The 17009-nt window shown below is 41.0% G+C and overlaps 1 protein-coding gene across 1 annotated transcript; it reads right to left on the minus strand.

Annotated features, from left to right (window-relative positions):
* Positions 1–15445: 15445 nt before the first annotated feature.
* On the minus strand, positions 15446–16051 carry LOC149841975 (uncharacterized). Its single transcript, XM_090000562.1, has one exon. It carries the CDS (start codon positions 16049–16051, stop codon positions 15446–15448), a length of 606 nt encoding a protein of 201 aa, XP_089856688.1.
* Positions 16052–17009: the final 958 nt, after the last annotated feature.

Here is a 17009-nt window from a genome sequence, read left to right on the forward strand (position 1 = left end):
TTGTGGGTGTTCACGGGCTAGATGTTAGAAAATCGTGTGCACATACATTGAACCACACATTGTAAAACTGACTTAGGTTCAGGTCTGATTTATGTGATCTAATCTTGGTGGACTCTGCGATATCTTATATGGTATGGTACACTATGTAAAAAAACCTGCCCTGTACAGACTCCCAAACACATTAGCTTATTGTCCCAAAACCTTATATAACGGCCCTCTGTTCAGGTTTTCCGTAAGTTAGAAAGAGAATTTAGTCCCTCTCATTAGGTCTAGAAAAAGATAAAGGATCACATATACAAGTTCTTGAAGATCATACCATCAGCGATCTACCGAAGCGCTATGGATTCAGGTAACACTTCTGCATTAAGTTTTATTTTAAATTTGATTTCAACGGTTTAATCAGAACATGGATTTGATCATTCTTTCTTTTCGGTGGATTATTAAATCCAATAATTTGTATCAAAGCACATGTTTCCGTTTGAATCGTTGAAAATACGGTTTTATTGCGTATTATTATTATTATTATTATTATTATTGTCGATGCCGATCTGATGCGATCGATGGTTGAACGCTTCAGTGGTACTCGGATGGCTTCGGCCCTTTCCCTTTGGATCCCCAGGTTGCACAGGCGAGAAGGCTAATCGGCCCTCCCCTTTGGTTTTGGTTGGACGATGAACGACGATGTCTGACAGTGAGTCATCATCATTTAGATCTTTCGAACGCTGACAAAAATGGGTTCACCGTTTTCCTTTTAGACAATCGAACGGGAGGGATTATCAGCCCTCCCCCCCGATTATCTCCCTATTACCGAATGGCGGGAGGGCAGACACCCATCCAGACCCATCATTTTTGGGGTCGACAGTGACTTTTTTTTTTGTTCGGTCCTTCGTTGGCAGCAGACGACATCCAGATTGGCCATCGACCGGCGAGAACCGAAAATATTATAGAAGTCTGGTTGTTGCAATGATTTGTAGGGCCGACCACGACCATCGCTATCTGATTCAGATTTTGCGACATCCGGGGCCGACCACGACCATCGCCATGTGATCTGGGTTCGGTGGCATCTAGGGTCGGCCACAACCATCATCGTGTGATTCGGGTTCGGCGGCATCGAGGGCCGACCACGGCCATCGCTATGCGATCCAGGTTCTGTGGCATCCAAGGCTGACCATCGCCGTGTGATCCGGGTTCAGCGGCATCCAGGGCCGGCGTCAGTCGGAGGCCTCTTCGTTTTAAACTATTGTCTGTCGAGGCAGGTTCATTTGTCGGTCGATCTGACGATTCGACCGCCTCATGCGCAGAGCCAATTCGGCCATTAAGCTGAGGCCAGTTTAGCCAACCACTTTGGGGCAATCCAGGTGATCCATCCCGAACCAGGCCGGGTTAGGCATTATGGGTTGACCTGGTTCGGTCCCCATCAGGTTAAGGGGACCGAACCAGGTCAGCCCATAATGCCTATCTCAAACCAGGACAGACCCGTGTCGGGCCGAGCTTGGCCAAACCCGCGGGTTGGGTTTGGCCAGACCTCACCCGTTAGCTCAGGCTTGGTGTCGATTGTGGTGTTAGGGACTGACCCATGATGGGTTAGGCCCAATTTGACCCTTGTAAGCACCTCATAATAAAAAAAAATTGAGTAATTAAATTAAGGATTTTATTATGAGGTTATTTGGAGCACATTATGGGTCATTTTGGCAGGGCTTATTTTTTGCTAATTTTTTACCCATGCACTTTTTTTATTATACTTAATTATATTTATATGTATATGTAGACATATTTGAACGTTGGTATTATTTTTGGTTCTGAATCCAATATTTTTTAAATTGAATTAATTAAATCAACATGTTGCCAAAGTAACATTTGTTGTATAGGTTTGTTTATTTTGGAATATTGTGATGTTTATTGTTTGTGGTTTATATAAATAGTGATCAACCCAAAAGAAGATTACTATTTGGCCGAACCCAAATTTATGCTTTTATTAATAAATATGGGATAATTATTTAGCTTTCTATATAAATAACGAGTCAATTCAAAGAAAGACTCATTGTTTGACAAGACTAATTGTCTATGTTTTGATTATTGTATTAAGAGTATCACTTATAAGTTGACACTTTTGTCCAAAGATTAAGTATCAACGTTGTGTTGGGTATCTTGTAATAGGGTTCACCACTGTTTAAATATGTTATTTTATGTTATTGCATGTAAAAATGTATGTTAATCGTGAACTTGTTTGTTCTTTATTCAGTTAATACCTCCGCTTCTACAATATCTGCAAACATTAATTTTATCCTTATTTTGAGTGGTTTCAATTTCAAGAACTGGAAAGAGAACGTTATGATTGTTCTTAGATGCATGGATTTGGATCTTGCACTATGAGAAGATCAACCCCCCGCTCTTACGGATAGGAGTTCTACTGAGGACAAAAAGAACTCCAAGCGATGGGATCGATTTAATTGCATGGGTCTCATGATCATGAAATATGCAATTCTTGAATCATTCACGGGAACCATGTCAGAATAAGTAAATGTCAAACATTTTCTTGAAGAAATTGAAAAATATTTTGCAAAAAACGAAAAGGCTGAGACAAAATACTCTTCTTTTGAGTCTTGTTTCATTGAGGTATAAGGGCAAAGGAAACATTCAGGAGTATATCATGGAGATGTCTCATCTTGCTTCAAAACTCAAGGCACTAAAGTTAGAGTTGTCTGAGGACTTACTCGTGCACTTGGCTTTAATATCTCTTCTTGCACAATACAGTCAGTTTAAGGTCAGTTAGAACTGTCAGAAGAAAAAATGAACTCTTAATGAGCTTATTTCGCACTATATGCAAGAAGACGATAGGATGAAGTAAGAAAAGACTGAGAGTGCTTATTTGGTTGTAACCTCTAAGGACAGGTTCAAAAAAAAGAAAAGAACTAAGGAAGCTACAATTGACCCTCAATCACATAAAAAATAAAAAAGACATCAGAACCCAAAGTCAAATTATTTTTTTTACAAAAGGGAGGGTCATATGAAGAAGGACTATACCAAGTATCATGCCTAGCATGAGAAAAAGGTGTGCTCTTACTTTGATTTGTTCTGAAGTTAATTTGACCTATGTGCCCGAACACGCTTGGTGGATGAATTTTGATGCTACCACTCATATAAGTGTGTCTATGCAGGGTTGCCTAAGTTGATGGCTGCCAATTGATGCTGAAAGATTCATCTATGTGAACGATGACAAAATAATTAAGGTCGAGGTAATAGAGACATTTAGATTGTTATTAAAGACTGTAAATTATTTGGATTTGAAAGAAACATTTATTATATCATCTTTTAGGCAGAATTTAATTTCTATTTTCATTTTGGACAAATACGGTTATTCTTGTTTATTTGAAAATAATGAATTTAAATTGTTTCTTGATTCAAATTTTATTGGGACTGGTTCTTTATTTACTATTGATAACCTTTATTTGCTTGATACTATTGCCTCATTTAATGAAACATTGCAATTAAGTTCTCGTGGTATAAAACAAAAATTGACAAATAAGAAATCTTCTTTGTTATGGTATAAGCGCTTAGGTCATATTTCTAAACAAAGAATTGAAAGGCTTGTGTCAAGTGAGATTCTCGATTCTCTTGATTTCACTGACTTTCAGGTTTGTATTGAGTGTATAAAAGGAAAATGAACAAACATAAGAAAATTAGGTACCGAAAAGAGAACAGACATCGTAGAACTAATCCATATAGATATTTGTGGACCCTTCCCTACGGCTTCTTAGAATGGTCAACAATATTTCATTGTATTCATAGACGACTATTCTCGTTATGGGTACCGATATTTCATTCATGAAAAATCTCAGTCCTTAGATGTGTTCAAATCGTTTAAAGCTGAAGTTGAAAACTAACTTGGCAAAAGAATTCTGACTGTGGTGGTGAGTACTATGGCAGATATGATGGATCAGGTGAACAATGTTCAAGGCCTTTTGCTAAATTTCTAGAGGAATGTGGGATCGTCTCTCAGTATACCATGTCAAGCACCCCTAGCATGAATGGTATTGCTGAAAGATGAAACATGATTCTTAAGAATATGGTAAGGAGTATGATACCTTACTAGAGTCTCTTTAGGGAAAAGCATTAAAGACTGCAGTTTATGTTTTGAACAACATACCCTCTAAAACAGTAACTAAGACCCCATATGAATTGTAGACATGCTGAAAGCCTAGTATAAAACATTTTCATATTTGGGGATTTTCAGTTGAGGCTAGGCCCTACAGACCATATAAAAATAAAATGGATTCCAGAACGGTTAGCTGTTATTTTGTTGGGTATTCTGAAAGGACTAGGGACTATAAGTTTTATGACTCTGCGAATTAGTCATTTTTCGAAACGGGAAACACTTGTTTCTTTGAGGGTGCTGAGTTTGGGGGGAGTGATAAAGTAAAAGACATTGCTTTTGAAGAAGAGACTTTTTCTCTTTTGATTTTCATTCTTGATATTGTTCCCATAAATTCAGATCAAGGTAATGCTTTACATCTCCCTATCCAAAATCAAATTTTTACTCCTACAATTCAAACTTAACAACCTCAAGAAATACCTCAAGAACCAGTGCCATTAAAAAAATTCACTAAAGAGAGAAGAAGGACAATTTCATATGACTATATTATTGTTCTACAAGAACATGAGGGTGATACTGACCTAATAGAAGATGATCCAACCAACCTTCATCAAGTCACATAAAGTTTTAACTCTCAAAAGTGGATTGAAGTATTGCATGAGAAGATTAAATCCATGAGGGACAATGATGTATGGGATCTTGTCTCATTACCCGAATGTATGAAATTCATTGGTTGCAAATGGATATTTAAAACCAAAAGAGATTTAAAGGGTAATGTGCAAAGATATAAGACCCGTCTTGTTGAAAAAAGGTTTACTCAAAGGGAAGGCATTGACTACACAAAGACTTTTTCACTGGTTTTTACGAAAGACACTTTCAGGATTATGATAGCACTTGTGGCCTATTATGAGTTAGAGCTACATCAAATGGATGTTAAGACTGTATTCCTTAATGGGGACATCGATGAGACAATATACATGGTCCAACAAGAATATTTTATCTCAGGCGATGCCAAGAAAATGGTTTGCAAACTAAAGAAATTCATGTATGGACTTGAGCAAGCTTTTCGTCAGTGGTATCATAAACTTCATCAAGTTATTCTTTCGTTTGGTTTTGAGATGAATGTGATTGATGAATGCATATATCATAAATTCAGTGAGAGTAAATTTATTTTCCTAATTTCCTATGTGGATGACATATTGCTTTCTAGTAATGATATATGCATACTGCACAAAACAAAGTGATTTCTGACAAAAAAAAGTTGAAATGAAAGATTTTGGAGATGCCTCTTTTGTATTAGGGATCCAAATACATCGAGATCGTTCTTGAGGTATTCTTGGATTATCACAAAAGAGCTATATTGAAAGGATTCTAAAAAGGTATGGCATGACGGATTGCAAACCAGAGGATACTCCTGTTTCTAAAGCAGACAAGTTTAGTCTCACTCAGTGCCCCAAACACCAGTCTGAAATTAAGGCTATGGAACATATTCTCTATGCATATGTTGTAGGGAGTCTTATGTATGCTCAGGTATGTATGCATCCGAATTTAGCGTACATTATTGAGATGTTAAACAAATATCTCAGTAACCCAAGTATGAATCATTGGAAAGCAGTCAAATGGGTTATACGGTATTTGTAAAGAACAAAAGGTTACATGCTCACATACAGGAAATCAGATCAGTTGAAGATCATTGGGTATTTTGATTCTGATTTTATGGGATGCCAAGACAGTCGCAGATACACGTCAGGCTATGTTTTCCTGTTGGTCGGGGGAACTATTTCCTTAAGGAGTGCCAAGCAGTCACTCATTGCTTCTTTCATCATGACAGCAAAATTCGTAACTTGTTATGAGGCATCCAACCATGGGATATGACTACGTAATTTTGTCACAAGGCTGCAAATTTTAGATAACGTTGAGAGACCGCTAAAGTTATTTTGTGATAACAATTCAACAATGTTATATTTCAATAACAACAGAAGTTCATCGAAATCAAAACATATTGACATTAAATTCTTTGTTGTTAAAGAAAGAGTGCAGAATGGTCAGATGTCGATAGAACATATTGGCACAAACTTCATGGTTGTGGATCTGCTTACTAAAGGTTTGCCACCCAAGGTCTTTCATGAGCATAATGCTCGCATGGGTGTTTTATCATTTTATGATATGCTAGTTTAGTGAGAGTTTGTATTTGGACGTTCTATGGTATAATAAACTTCATTTTTGCCACTTTGGTATAAAGTTAAAATTTCAGTTTCATTCTATACTCATTATGTTGTGATCTCACTAAAGTTTTCAAGAACTAGTTGAAAATAGGCATATTCGATCGCATTGCTTATAATTTTCATGCTTCACATTTATACTTGATCCATGTCATTTGGTTATGTCATGCATGATCATTGATGGGTCTAATTACATTATTTGTAATGAAGACCGCTTTGATTCTATATCGACATGATCAATAGATCGGATTGGTAGAGATATCAATTGATAAGACAATATTTTTGAACTCATAAGGTTACAATGTGTGATTATAAGGTTACATATGTGGCCCAAGTGAGAGATTGTTAGAAAATCGTGTGGGCCTACATACGTTGAGCCACACATTGTAAAATTGTCTTAGGTTCAGACCCGATTTATGTGATCTAATCAGGTTGGACTCTGCGATATCTCATATGGTATGATACACTATGTGAAAAAACTTGCCATGTCTGCAATTCTATAATGGTTTGAATTGAAGATAAACTCTTAAACACATTAGCTTATAGTCCTAAAACCTTATGTAACGGCCCTCTCTCCAAGTTTTTCATAAGTCAGAAAGAGAATTTAGTCTCTCTCTCATTAGGTCTAGAAAAAGAAAAAGGATCACATATACAAGTTCTGGAAGATCATACCATCAGTGATCTACCGAAGCGCTATAGATTCAGGTAACACTTCTGCATTAAGTTTATTTAAGATTTGATTTCAACGGTTTAACGAGAACATGGATTCAATCCTTCTTTCCTTTCGATGGATTATTAAATCCAACACCAGATACCCGCATTGCTTGTAGGCAACATTCAGATGTGGGAAAAATTTGGCTAAGAAAAGGGAAATTTTGATTTAAGTGGAGAAAGTTTTCATAGGTCATAAAAATTATTTCAGTTTTGAATGAAGAATTTTGGTCACTTTCTTATTTCTGCATTGGGCCTCAGGTCACTTTCAAAACTGAGAAAAAAAATCATATAATAGAAAATGGTTCCTATGTATTGTTTTTATAGAAAAAAATGTCCTTAAGAAAGACTTGCTTATCTTTTATTCCCAGAGTATAGTTGTTTCGGTGGTTTACCCCCAAGCTCGAACCAGTCAAGCTGAGTTAGAGACTAGATTCCTCGGCTCCCAATCAGCAAGCCTTTATCAGTGTTGTCAGTATTGATGTGAATCGGCCCGAATGCTGATCCAAATAGGGCTTATTTAGCCCTCAGCCGGAAGGGAAGGTAATGATTTTCTCTTGGGGAGATATTCATAACCGTACTACCATGAATGTTGATAGGGAAAGTGAATGCCTGCTACCAAGTCAGAGTGAAAATACTTTATTTAAGGCAGGCTGGAAAAGCCTGCGAGCCACTTTGTCAAGTGAAAAATTAGACTTTTTTTTTCCTTCAAGTGAGAAATTTTCTTTAGAGCTTTGCAAATATGTGATTCATTTTATCAAAGCAAATGACCCAAAAAGTGAAGAAAATACCTGTTAAAGTTCTCTTACTTTTGATCTTGAGAAAGCAAATATCCACCACTTTTTCCTCAGGATGGGCAGCTTACTTTGTTGCTTGAGAACATGTCCTTAATGTTGAGTCAGGGCATGTTCGCTTTGGTCACAGCTTCTAAAGCTATGAAGTTTTTGTCTCTGAGAACTAGGGATGGCAGTAGGGCGGGGTGGGGTGGGGCGGGGTGGGGTGGGGCGGGGGACATGGTCTCCACCCCCGCCCCGCCTCAAGATTTTATCCTCCACCCCCGCCTCCATCCCCCGCGGGGAATGGATTTTATCCTCCATCCCCGGTTCAAACGGGGATGAGGGGGGAAAAGTGCACGTCCATCCCCGCCTCCACCCCCGGACGAGGATGGATTTTAACCTTCGTCCCCGCCTCCATCCCCATTTCATACCCTTCATCCCCGGTCCAAACGGGGCGAGGCGGGGCCCCGCTTTTCCCCGGTCCACTGCCATCCCTACTGAGAACATGTATCAAATGATCAACATTTGCAGACACCGGTTTCTCATGTTTGCTATTGGGTCGTGTGAGAATGTGTCATGTGATGTCATGTCACTGCTTTCGCAGATTCTGAGTTGATCGTTTAATGCGTATGAAAGTTAGTCACAAGTCAAATCCATGACCAACTTTCACAAGTCACAAGGCTTTAAGATTTATAGGACGAATCACTTTCACAGGGTAAAACTTTCTCATGTTTTCAATGTGATATGCTTCTTTTGTCATTATTTTTCAAAATCATAGGAAGTTTTGAAATTTTCAGAATCACAGGGTGCTGCAAACATGCCCTTATTAGAGCGCCTTTTCCAAAAGCTACTCCATCTCCAAAAGACGACAGACAATTTGTCTATTCTATGTACACCACAAGCGATATATGCAAGGAAAATAAAAAGATTCTTAGAACAAAGTAAGCTAGAGTTTTACATATGGCAGAAAATAACTGCATTTTTTTAACCATTCTCACCATTGTCATTCATGCAATCCTTTAATTCTTTTTTCCCATTTTTAGCTACTTTCTTTTTTCCGTTCTCACTATATTCGTGCAATCCTTCAAATTTTTTCCCCACTTTGAAATGAGTTACTTTCCCACCTCATTGCCTTCCATTGTGGGACGGTGGGCCCCACCGTTTGCACATGGGCCAGTGGTGATGGAAGGTGAGGATGCCAAAACAAGTGAGAAAAAGACAAACATCTTCAGTTGCTTTGCTGTGTGACTTCATTTCTTAAATGATGTGGAAAGTTTTCACACTCAAATAATTTTCAATGAAAAAGAAAAGAGCATACATTAGCAAAGGAAAGCCCAAAGGCGCACTGTAAACCTTTGAAGCCAAAAGATTTGCCACAACTTTACAAGTGAGAGAAAAAAAAGGTGGCAAATGATGTGGAAAGTTTTCACACTCAAATAATTTTCAATGAAAAAGAAAAGAGGATACATTAGCAAAGGAAAGCCCAAAGGCGCACTGTAAACCTTTGAAGCCAAAAGATTTGCCACAACTTTACAAGTGATGGCAAAAAAAGGTGGCAACGTAGGCTAACTTCTTAGTGAAGTAACCATTTCCTTTATTTGGTTGCATGGAAAAGGGGGCTGCTTTTCACGTGGAAAAGTTTCCCATGTTTGAAAGTTGCATTTGGGGTCTTTAGAAATGATGCCCAGACGAGGCTATTTCCGTAGCACACAAACGTCCCCTAAAGGGGAAAGTAACAGAAACCACATATTTCGGTTGCTTTGATTACTTCCTTTGTAAAAATGATGTGGAAAATTTTTTCTATCAAATAATTTAGAGTGGAAAATAAAGGATATATATTAGCAAAGGAAAGCCCAAAAGATGTGGGAAACTTTTGAAAATACAAAAGATCAGCCATAATTTTACATAATTCTGCATGTGAGAGCCAAACAATCATGTCAACCAGTGTTGTGAGAGGCGTACGCCTCAGTACCTGAAGTGTACGCCTCAGAGGCGAGGCGCACGCTCAAGGTACTGAGGCGTTGCTGTGATGCGCAAATTGCCCCTCATCAACCTCCGGAATCCCCTCCTTCATCCCCAAGTCTTCCTCCTCCGCCCGATTCGTCGGCTGTGCTAACCCCAAGTGCCGGTGGATCCACTGCCACGTGCCGGCCAACTGCTCCTCCGCCGCTCCTTGTCCCCCGTACATCCTCCTGTCCAGCTCCGGCATCACTGGCGGCGGCCTCCTCCTCTCCGATATGCTGTCGCTGCCGGGGAAGCCCCCGGTGGTGAACTTCGCTGTTGGCTGCTCAGTCTTCTCCGACCACCAGCATAGCTGGTTTCGGACCCCCCCCCCCCTCGCTTCCGTACCAGTTGGGCGCGTGGTCCTTCTCCTACTGCCTACCCTCCCACCGCTTCGCTTCCATACCAGTTGTGAGAGGCGTAAGCCTCAGTACCTGAGGCGTACTCCTCAGAGGCGAAGCGCAGGCTCAACACCTCGCTTCACCTCATCGCATTTAACAACCTTGATGTCAACTTCTTTCAGTTTAGAATGAATTACAAAAACTGCCTGAACTTATGATCTGTTCATAATAAGCGACCCAATCTTTGGACATGAAAACCATGGGTTTATATTTTCTTAAGAATATCAATTCTGAGGATTTTAGATCCCTGTTTGCATGAAGGTCAGATTTGATGTAGGCCCCACGTCAGATCCTACTTTGGGCAGCATGTCTTTGGATCTTAGTGGGCACCCCGGGATACAGGGATCACTTAAGTGATTCCTTATGCGACACCAGCCAATCACATGAAAGCATTTCATGAGCTTCACAGGAGCAGAATGCAGGCTCAACTCAAAGACTGCACTTAAGAGATCCCTGGACCCCAACATATCTCTGCGGTAGAGATGTCAATGAACCAGATTTTATCTGATATCCTAATTTGATCCCGTTTAGTTGCATTTGGGTAAGCCAAAACAATATCCGGTTATAATTGGACGCGGATATGGTTTTGACTTTTTGCTACTGAATCCGAGAAATATTCGAGTTTGACGAAAATCTGAATTCGTTTACATGTAAAAAAATAATCTTGTATCAGTTTGTCAACATCCGAATCCAATTTCAAATCCGTTTAACCAACATCAGATTAATCAAATATGGTATCGACCACATCTAATCTAAATCCGATCCATTTACATCCCTACATACTCTGTGGGCATATGATTAGATCTAGAACGAACCTATAATAGAATATCAACATAGTAGATAGTTGTGGGTGGTTGATGAGGCTGTCAACCCATCAGGTCAGGGTAGACCCAGACCCGCTCATATCATTAATAATCGGGTTCGGGTTTTGCCTGGTCATGAAAATGGAATCTCAAACCTGGATCCACATTATTTCAGTTTTTTTGCTAAATATACATATAAAATACTCAGGTCAGGTCGAGTACCAGGCAAAAATCATGACCCAAACCCGGCCCACATGTAGCTCATGTTGGTATGGATGGCAATGGAATGGGGCGGGGACGGGGGACAAGGTCTCCACCCCCGCCCCGTCTCAAAATCTGGACCTTCATTCCTGCACAGATTTGGATTTTAACCTCCACCCTTGTCTTCATCCCCGTCTCATGTCCTCCATCCATGGTCCAAACGGGGGAGAGGCAGGGTGGGGCCCCGTTTTCCCTCAATTTATTACCATCTCTTAGAAGGATTGGGGACGGGACGGGGTAGGGCGGGGTAAAGTGGGGATTGGGACGGGGATGGGGTGGGGTGGGGGAAAGCGTAAGTCCATCCCCACACGGGTTTTGATTTTAACCTCCATTCCCCCTCCATCCCCGTTTCATGCCATTCATCCCTGGTCCAAACAGGGCCGGGGAAAGCGTAAGTCCATCCATGCACAGGTTCTGATTTTAACCTTCATCCCGGCTTCCATCCCCATTTCATGTCCTTTATCCTCGGTCCAAACGGGACAAGGCAGGGCGGGCCCCCGTTTCCCCCGGTCCACTGCCAACCCTACATGTTGGGTTTGGGTTGTTTGGGGCTCGTGTAACCGATACAAACCTGCCCATTTGACAGCAGTAGTGATTGATACGCAAAAAAAAAAACCATCGACCACATGGTGAAACCAGATTCATTTAATTAGTACAGTCCATATCTCATTTAAACCAATATTGGTTGCAGTCCCAAAAAATTGTTTGGTACTCAAGAGCCGCACATATCTTTGGTCCATTGGAGGGTGTTCTAGCAGATCCATGAATAAGAAAGTTATGAGTTATGGGTTGGTATATATCCGAACCACAACTTGGTTATTTTTGTACAAAGTCCAGGTGAGCGGGCACAAGTAACCCTTTGGGCATCTTCTTTAAAGGTTGCATAAGGTCTGGTAATTGACGGTTTTCCCGCAGCTCATGGCATCTAAGAAGGAAATTTCCCAAAAATATGACGGTAGGGCATGGAAAGCGTATCCAAATCGATCTGGATCTGGATTTAACCTTTGGGAACATTGGATATGAATTTATACCCAGATCCAAGACAGATCTGAAGAGGTGAAAAAATCAGGGGAAATATGATTTGCACAAATATTTGTGCATTAAGCTCCATCTTGGGGACAGGGCCTGTCAAGTGTGGGACCCAAGACCTGATGGAGGGTGATGGGGGTGCTTAATGCACAAATTTCTGTGCAATCATTTTGCCCTATATCCTGACTATCTGAAGAGTTGGAGAAGTGAAGTTAGTCCTGGATTAATTTTTTTGTAGTATCACTATTTTAATGAGATCTTGAGCTTGTTTTATCTGATTTTCGACGTCATGAGCAAAGCCTATTTTATACTGTGTCACATGGATACTCCATTTCGATTCTCATTGGGTATCGCTTTATTATATTAAAATTTGGTTTTTATATTTGGTACTAATGAAATGAAGGTATGAAACTATTGAACTGAAAATCAGAGGTTCAAGTTATATTATCAACTCAATCTGACAGAATAGATGTGTTCAGAATGCTTTGTTTGATACGGATGAAACCTTGGGTCATGCTTTTGTAATGTAATAATAAGTTTTTTTAAGACAAAATTTTGGTACATTGGATCTCATTGATTTTAAAATCCTTAGAAAAAATCTGCTTACAATCACATGATTCTAAATGTATTTTCTACTGAACAAACATTGTATGTCACATCCATATGGTCTAAACTTATAAAAGAATTCTAAAATATATGAAAAACATGTGATTTCTACTCAATTGTTCCGGGCCTTCATTAACACCAAATATTTACTCTATGCAACTTTATAAATTCGCCTTCTCTCTCTCTCTCTCTCTCTCTCTCTCTCTCTCTCTCTCTATATATATATATATATATATATATATATATATATATATATATATATATATATATATCAAACAGGGGATGGGCAGCCCAATGGGCCAAACCAAAGCAGCTCATCATAGGCTGGGTTTGAGTCAGGGTTTTAGGCCCTGTTCCATAGGCTATTCGGATGAAACCTGGGCCATTATATAAATGGGTTGGGCCAGGATCAGCCCGTGGGGTACAAGTTCCACCTGATGGGCCTGATCCAGCCAATTAATTGATTTAGTAATAATGCAACTAAAGCTAATAGTGGCATTAACTGTATTGAAACTAATATGGAATTGTGAATTTTATGATTTTTTATTAATTTATTGCTTTTGAAATTAATTTGTTAACTTAATTTTCAAAATAACTTACAAATCGGTTTGTATGAGTCGAACTGGCCTCCCAAACATTGACTCATCAAGCCAATAACCTGGGTCATAGGTTGTCTTTCAAACCCGAGCACATTAAGAACGGGATAAAAAACCAGCCCATTAATAAATGGGCTGAGCCGGGCCACACTCAAAGTCTGATGAGCCGAGCTTCAGTAGTTTTGGGCCTAGCCGGGCTGGGCCCTCGATGCCCAACCCTACCGTCAATTTTGTTAATTTTTTAATAATATAAAATTTAAAAAAATTAACTATTACATAGTAACTTGATAACTATTACTATTTACATAATTAGTTACGTTAATTTTGTTAAAACTAGAAAGATAATTAATTGGGTGCATGAGAAGTTGAGAACTTGTTAATTATTACCATTTACAATGGATTTGGGTTGGACCTGGCCAGACTCGTTCGGCTTCACATTGGCCCGTTGGGCCAACAGGCTGGGTCATGGGATGTTTTTCAAACCCGAGCCCGTTAAGAACTGGGCCGAAACCCGACCTGTTAGTAAATGGGCCGGGCCATCTCCAGGTCGGGCCTCACTTAAAGCCCGGCGGGCAAAGCTCTAAACGGGCCCAAGCTGGCCTGATGCCCTCCCCTAACCTCAAGTCCATGGTTTATTAATTAGTTAAGATGGCAAAGTATGTGTGGATGGTAGTTAATAGGAAAACCATTTGTTCTTTTCACATTGTATCTATGCATAGTTCACTGAAAATTAGAGAAATCAGAAGCCCCAAAGGGTTTGGTGCAGTAGGAGGCCTTGGCCAGCAGACGGGTGGTCAGGGTTTCATTCTCATGGACATCATCCCTTTGCATATAAGGAGAAAGGGCATTATGTCTCTTGCTCGGGTCCAAACAAGGCGACTTCCTGGAGACAAGGGGTGCTCCACGAATTTACACTGTTGGGAAAGCGATCTTGGGGGTCGTTTCCTCATTCCACATAGAAAGAAGAAATTAGAGAAATCAGAAAATTAAGTGCAAAGACCAATCAAATTCGGTTTAGATGTATTCTTAATTGAATCCGACCTAATCAGATATTGGCTAATCAGAGTCGAATGGAAAAAGGTATAGTCCAATTTGGATCTTTAGATATGTCTGGATTCAGATATCTTTCCAGTTCAAATGTAGATACAAACGGAATCCAAATTCAATTTTATTAATTGGGTTGGGCTTGCTTTACCTAATATGACTAATTAATTGGAGTTGGATTCGGTTGGATATCATATGCAAATCCTCTCTCTCTCTCTCTCTCTCTCTCTCTCTCTCTCTCTCTCTCTCTCTCTCTCTCCTAGATTGTGGCTGTCTTACTCCTATTACTTTATTCTGGATACGGATACTTACATAAGATCTGAATTGGTACTTGGATCGGATTTGAATTTTCTTGATTAGATTATTTTTTGGTTTTGGATATACAACTGGAGCAGCATTTTATGTTGGATCCATGTATGAATTGGCATAAAAAGCGATTTGTTATTTGTTACTTGTAAAATCTTGTTTTCAGCCTTCTTCTAATGGGCATACGATAAAAATTAAATGTAATTTGGAGTTGGATTGAGATCTATACTAGAATCTATTCCATGCAATTTGGAGTTGGATTCAGATCCAGACTCGAATCTTTTGCATGCAATTTGGAGTTGGGTTCGGATCGAGCACCATCCGGCCCGTATCAGATCCGGTTGCATCCTTAGTTCCCTACACAAACAATTTCCGGCGAACATAACGGAAAAGTGGACATAACAAAAATGATATCATTTTCTCCCGGAGATTCCCTGTTCCTTACAAAGCCCTATTAAGAGAAAACTCACATGCACAAAATGATTCGAACCGAATCTCTCATCCAATTTCTGCATTCACTTACACTGCGCCATGGGAACAAGAAAACGAATACCGGTGCGATCCCGCCGGAATATTCTCTTTCCGGCGGATGGCTGCTATTGACCGGCCACCGCCATGACGAAGAAGCGGCTCGGCCGGGGCTGGAAGGAGGCCCTCCGCTGCAGCTGGCGCGAGGTCGGCCGGATCAACGCCGCGCGGGCTCGCCTCGCCCACTCCTCGCCGCGCTCCGCCTTGCCGACCCGCACGATGGAGTTCGCGATCGCCGATCTTCTCACCGCGAGGCCGGCTGCTGGCGAAGGAGACGCGCCGGAGTGCTTGTGGAGGCTGCACCGGAAGGATCCAGGATGCTTCGTCGGCGAGCACAGGCATGTCTGCTTCCGCCCCGGCATGTGACTCCGTGCGGCGGTTTCCCGGCGGACGACCACCGCTCCGGTGCGGGAACGGCCAGGGAAGACGGCTCGGTTGATCGCGAAGGCGACTGAGGGAGATACGTCGAGGCTCAGGAGATCGGGGGATGCTGATCGCCGGAATCCTCGGTCGGAGACGGCCGGAATCGGGAGGACGGGGCCCTTCGCGAGGTGCCGAGCGGTCTTCGCCATAGACGCCAACCCGCTTCCTCTGAGCCTCATGCTCTTTATGTAGGCGCGGGTCAGGCGGATTTCTGAGCGTGGTGTTCGGAAAACCGCAAACCGCCATTCCATTCTCATTGAACGGGAGAGGGTAGGTTACCAGGTCGGTGGGGTCCACGTGATCAATGTGGGGGCCAAAAGGAACAATCCTTTCACTTCTGCCACGCCGGAACGTGGGCCCCAAGAGATGGTTTTGTGTTTCGATTTGACCACCGTCTTTAAAAAGGTGGGCCCCAAGCACATGTGGTTGGATCAGCTTCTCAGAGTACTTGTTTCCAGCACTGGGTCAGAGATGCACAGAGCGGCTAAGTGCCAGGACTATTTGACACTAACACTAACATGACCACATTTCATGTGAGGCCTGCTAATGGATCAAGCCGAACGAGCATGGTTTTGGTTCGGTTCTTAACTGACTCGGATTTGAAGAGAAGCTCATGGCTTGGCTCATTGACCCAACGGGCCAATGTGAAATGTGCTGAGTTCGGCCTGACCCAATCTTAAAATGCATAAATGCTTGACCCAAATTATGGATTAATGAGAGATTAACAAGTTCTCATGCAACTAATTCTTCACCTTATGTTGGGACGTTGCAGGTTCAAAACGTGTCTGCTAACCCCAAATTACTTTTTTTTTTTTAAAATCTTAATTAGTGCAACTAATCAGATAAATAGTAATAATTAACAAATAGTAATTTTTCATGCAACTAATTAGGTAAATAATAATAATTATTCAAGTTACTATGTAATAGTTAATTTTTAAAAATTTATATTATTAAAAAATTAATAAATAACTTGGGCCCATCGGATCAGGCCAGTGGCCCACGGGCTAGCCTAAGTCTGTCCCACGTATATAATGGGTCGGGTTTTGGCCCAGTACAAGTCATGGCCCAAACCCAACCTATATATGACGGGCCTGGTCAGCTTGGCACATCGGGCTGCCGAGCCGAGCCGATTGCCCACCCCTATCCTTCACTATGTAGCTGTGGGCCCCATGCAATGCGGTCATATGATTGGCTAGCATCACATAGCCA

Source organism: Nuphar pumila, chromosome 3 (assembly GCF_984573655.1).
Source record: "Nuphar pumila chromosome 3, dmNupPumi1.hap1.1, whole genome shotgun sequence".
NCBI classification, from domain to species: domain Eukaryota; kingdom Viridiplantae; phylum Streptophyta; class Magnoliopsida; order Nymphaeales; family Nymphaeaceae; genus Nuphar; species Nuphar pumila.

Coding starts and splice junctions, on each gene's coding strand:
- LOC149841975 (XM_090000562.1), bottom strand. CDS start 16,051: ATGGAATGGCGGTTTGCGGTTTTCCGAACACCACGCTCAGAAATCCGC.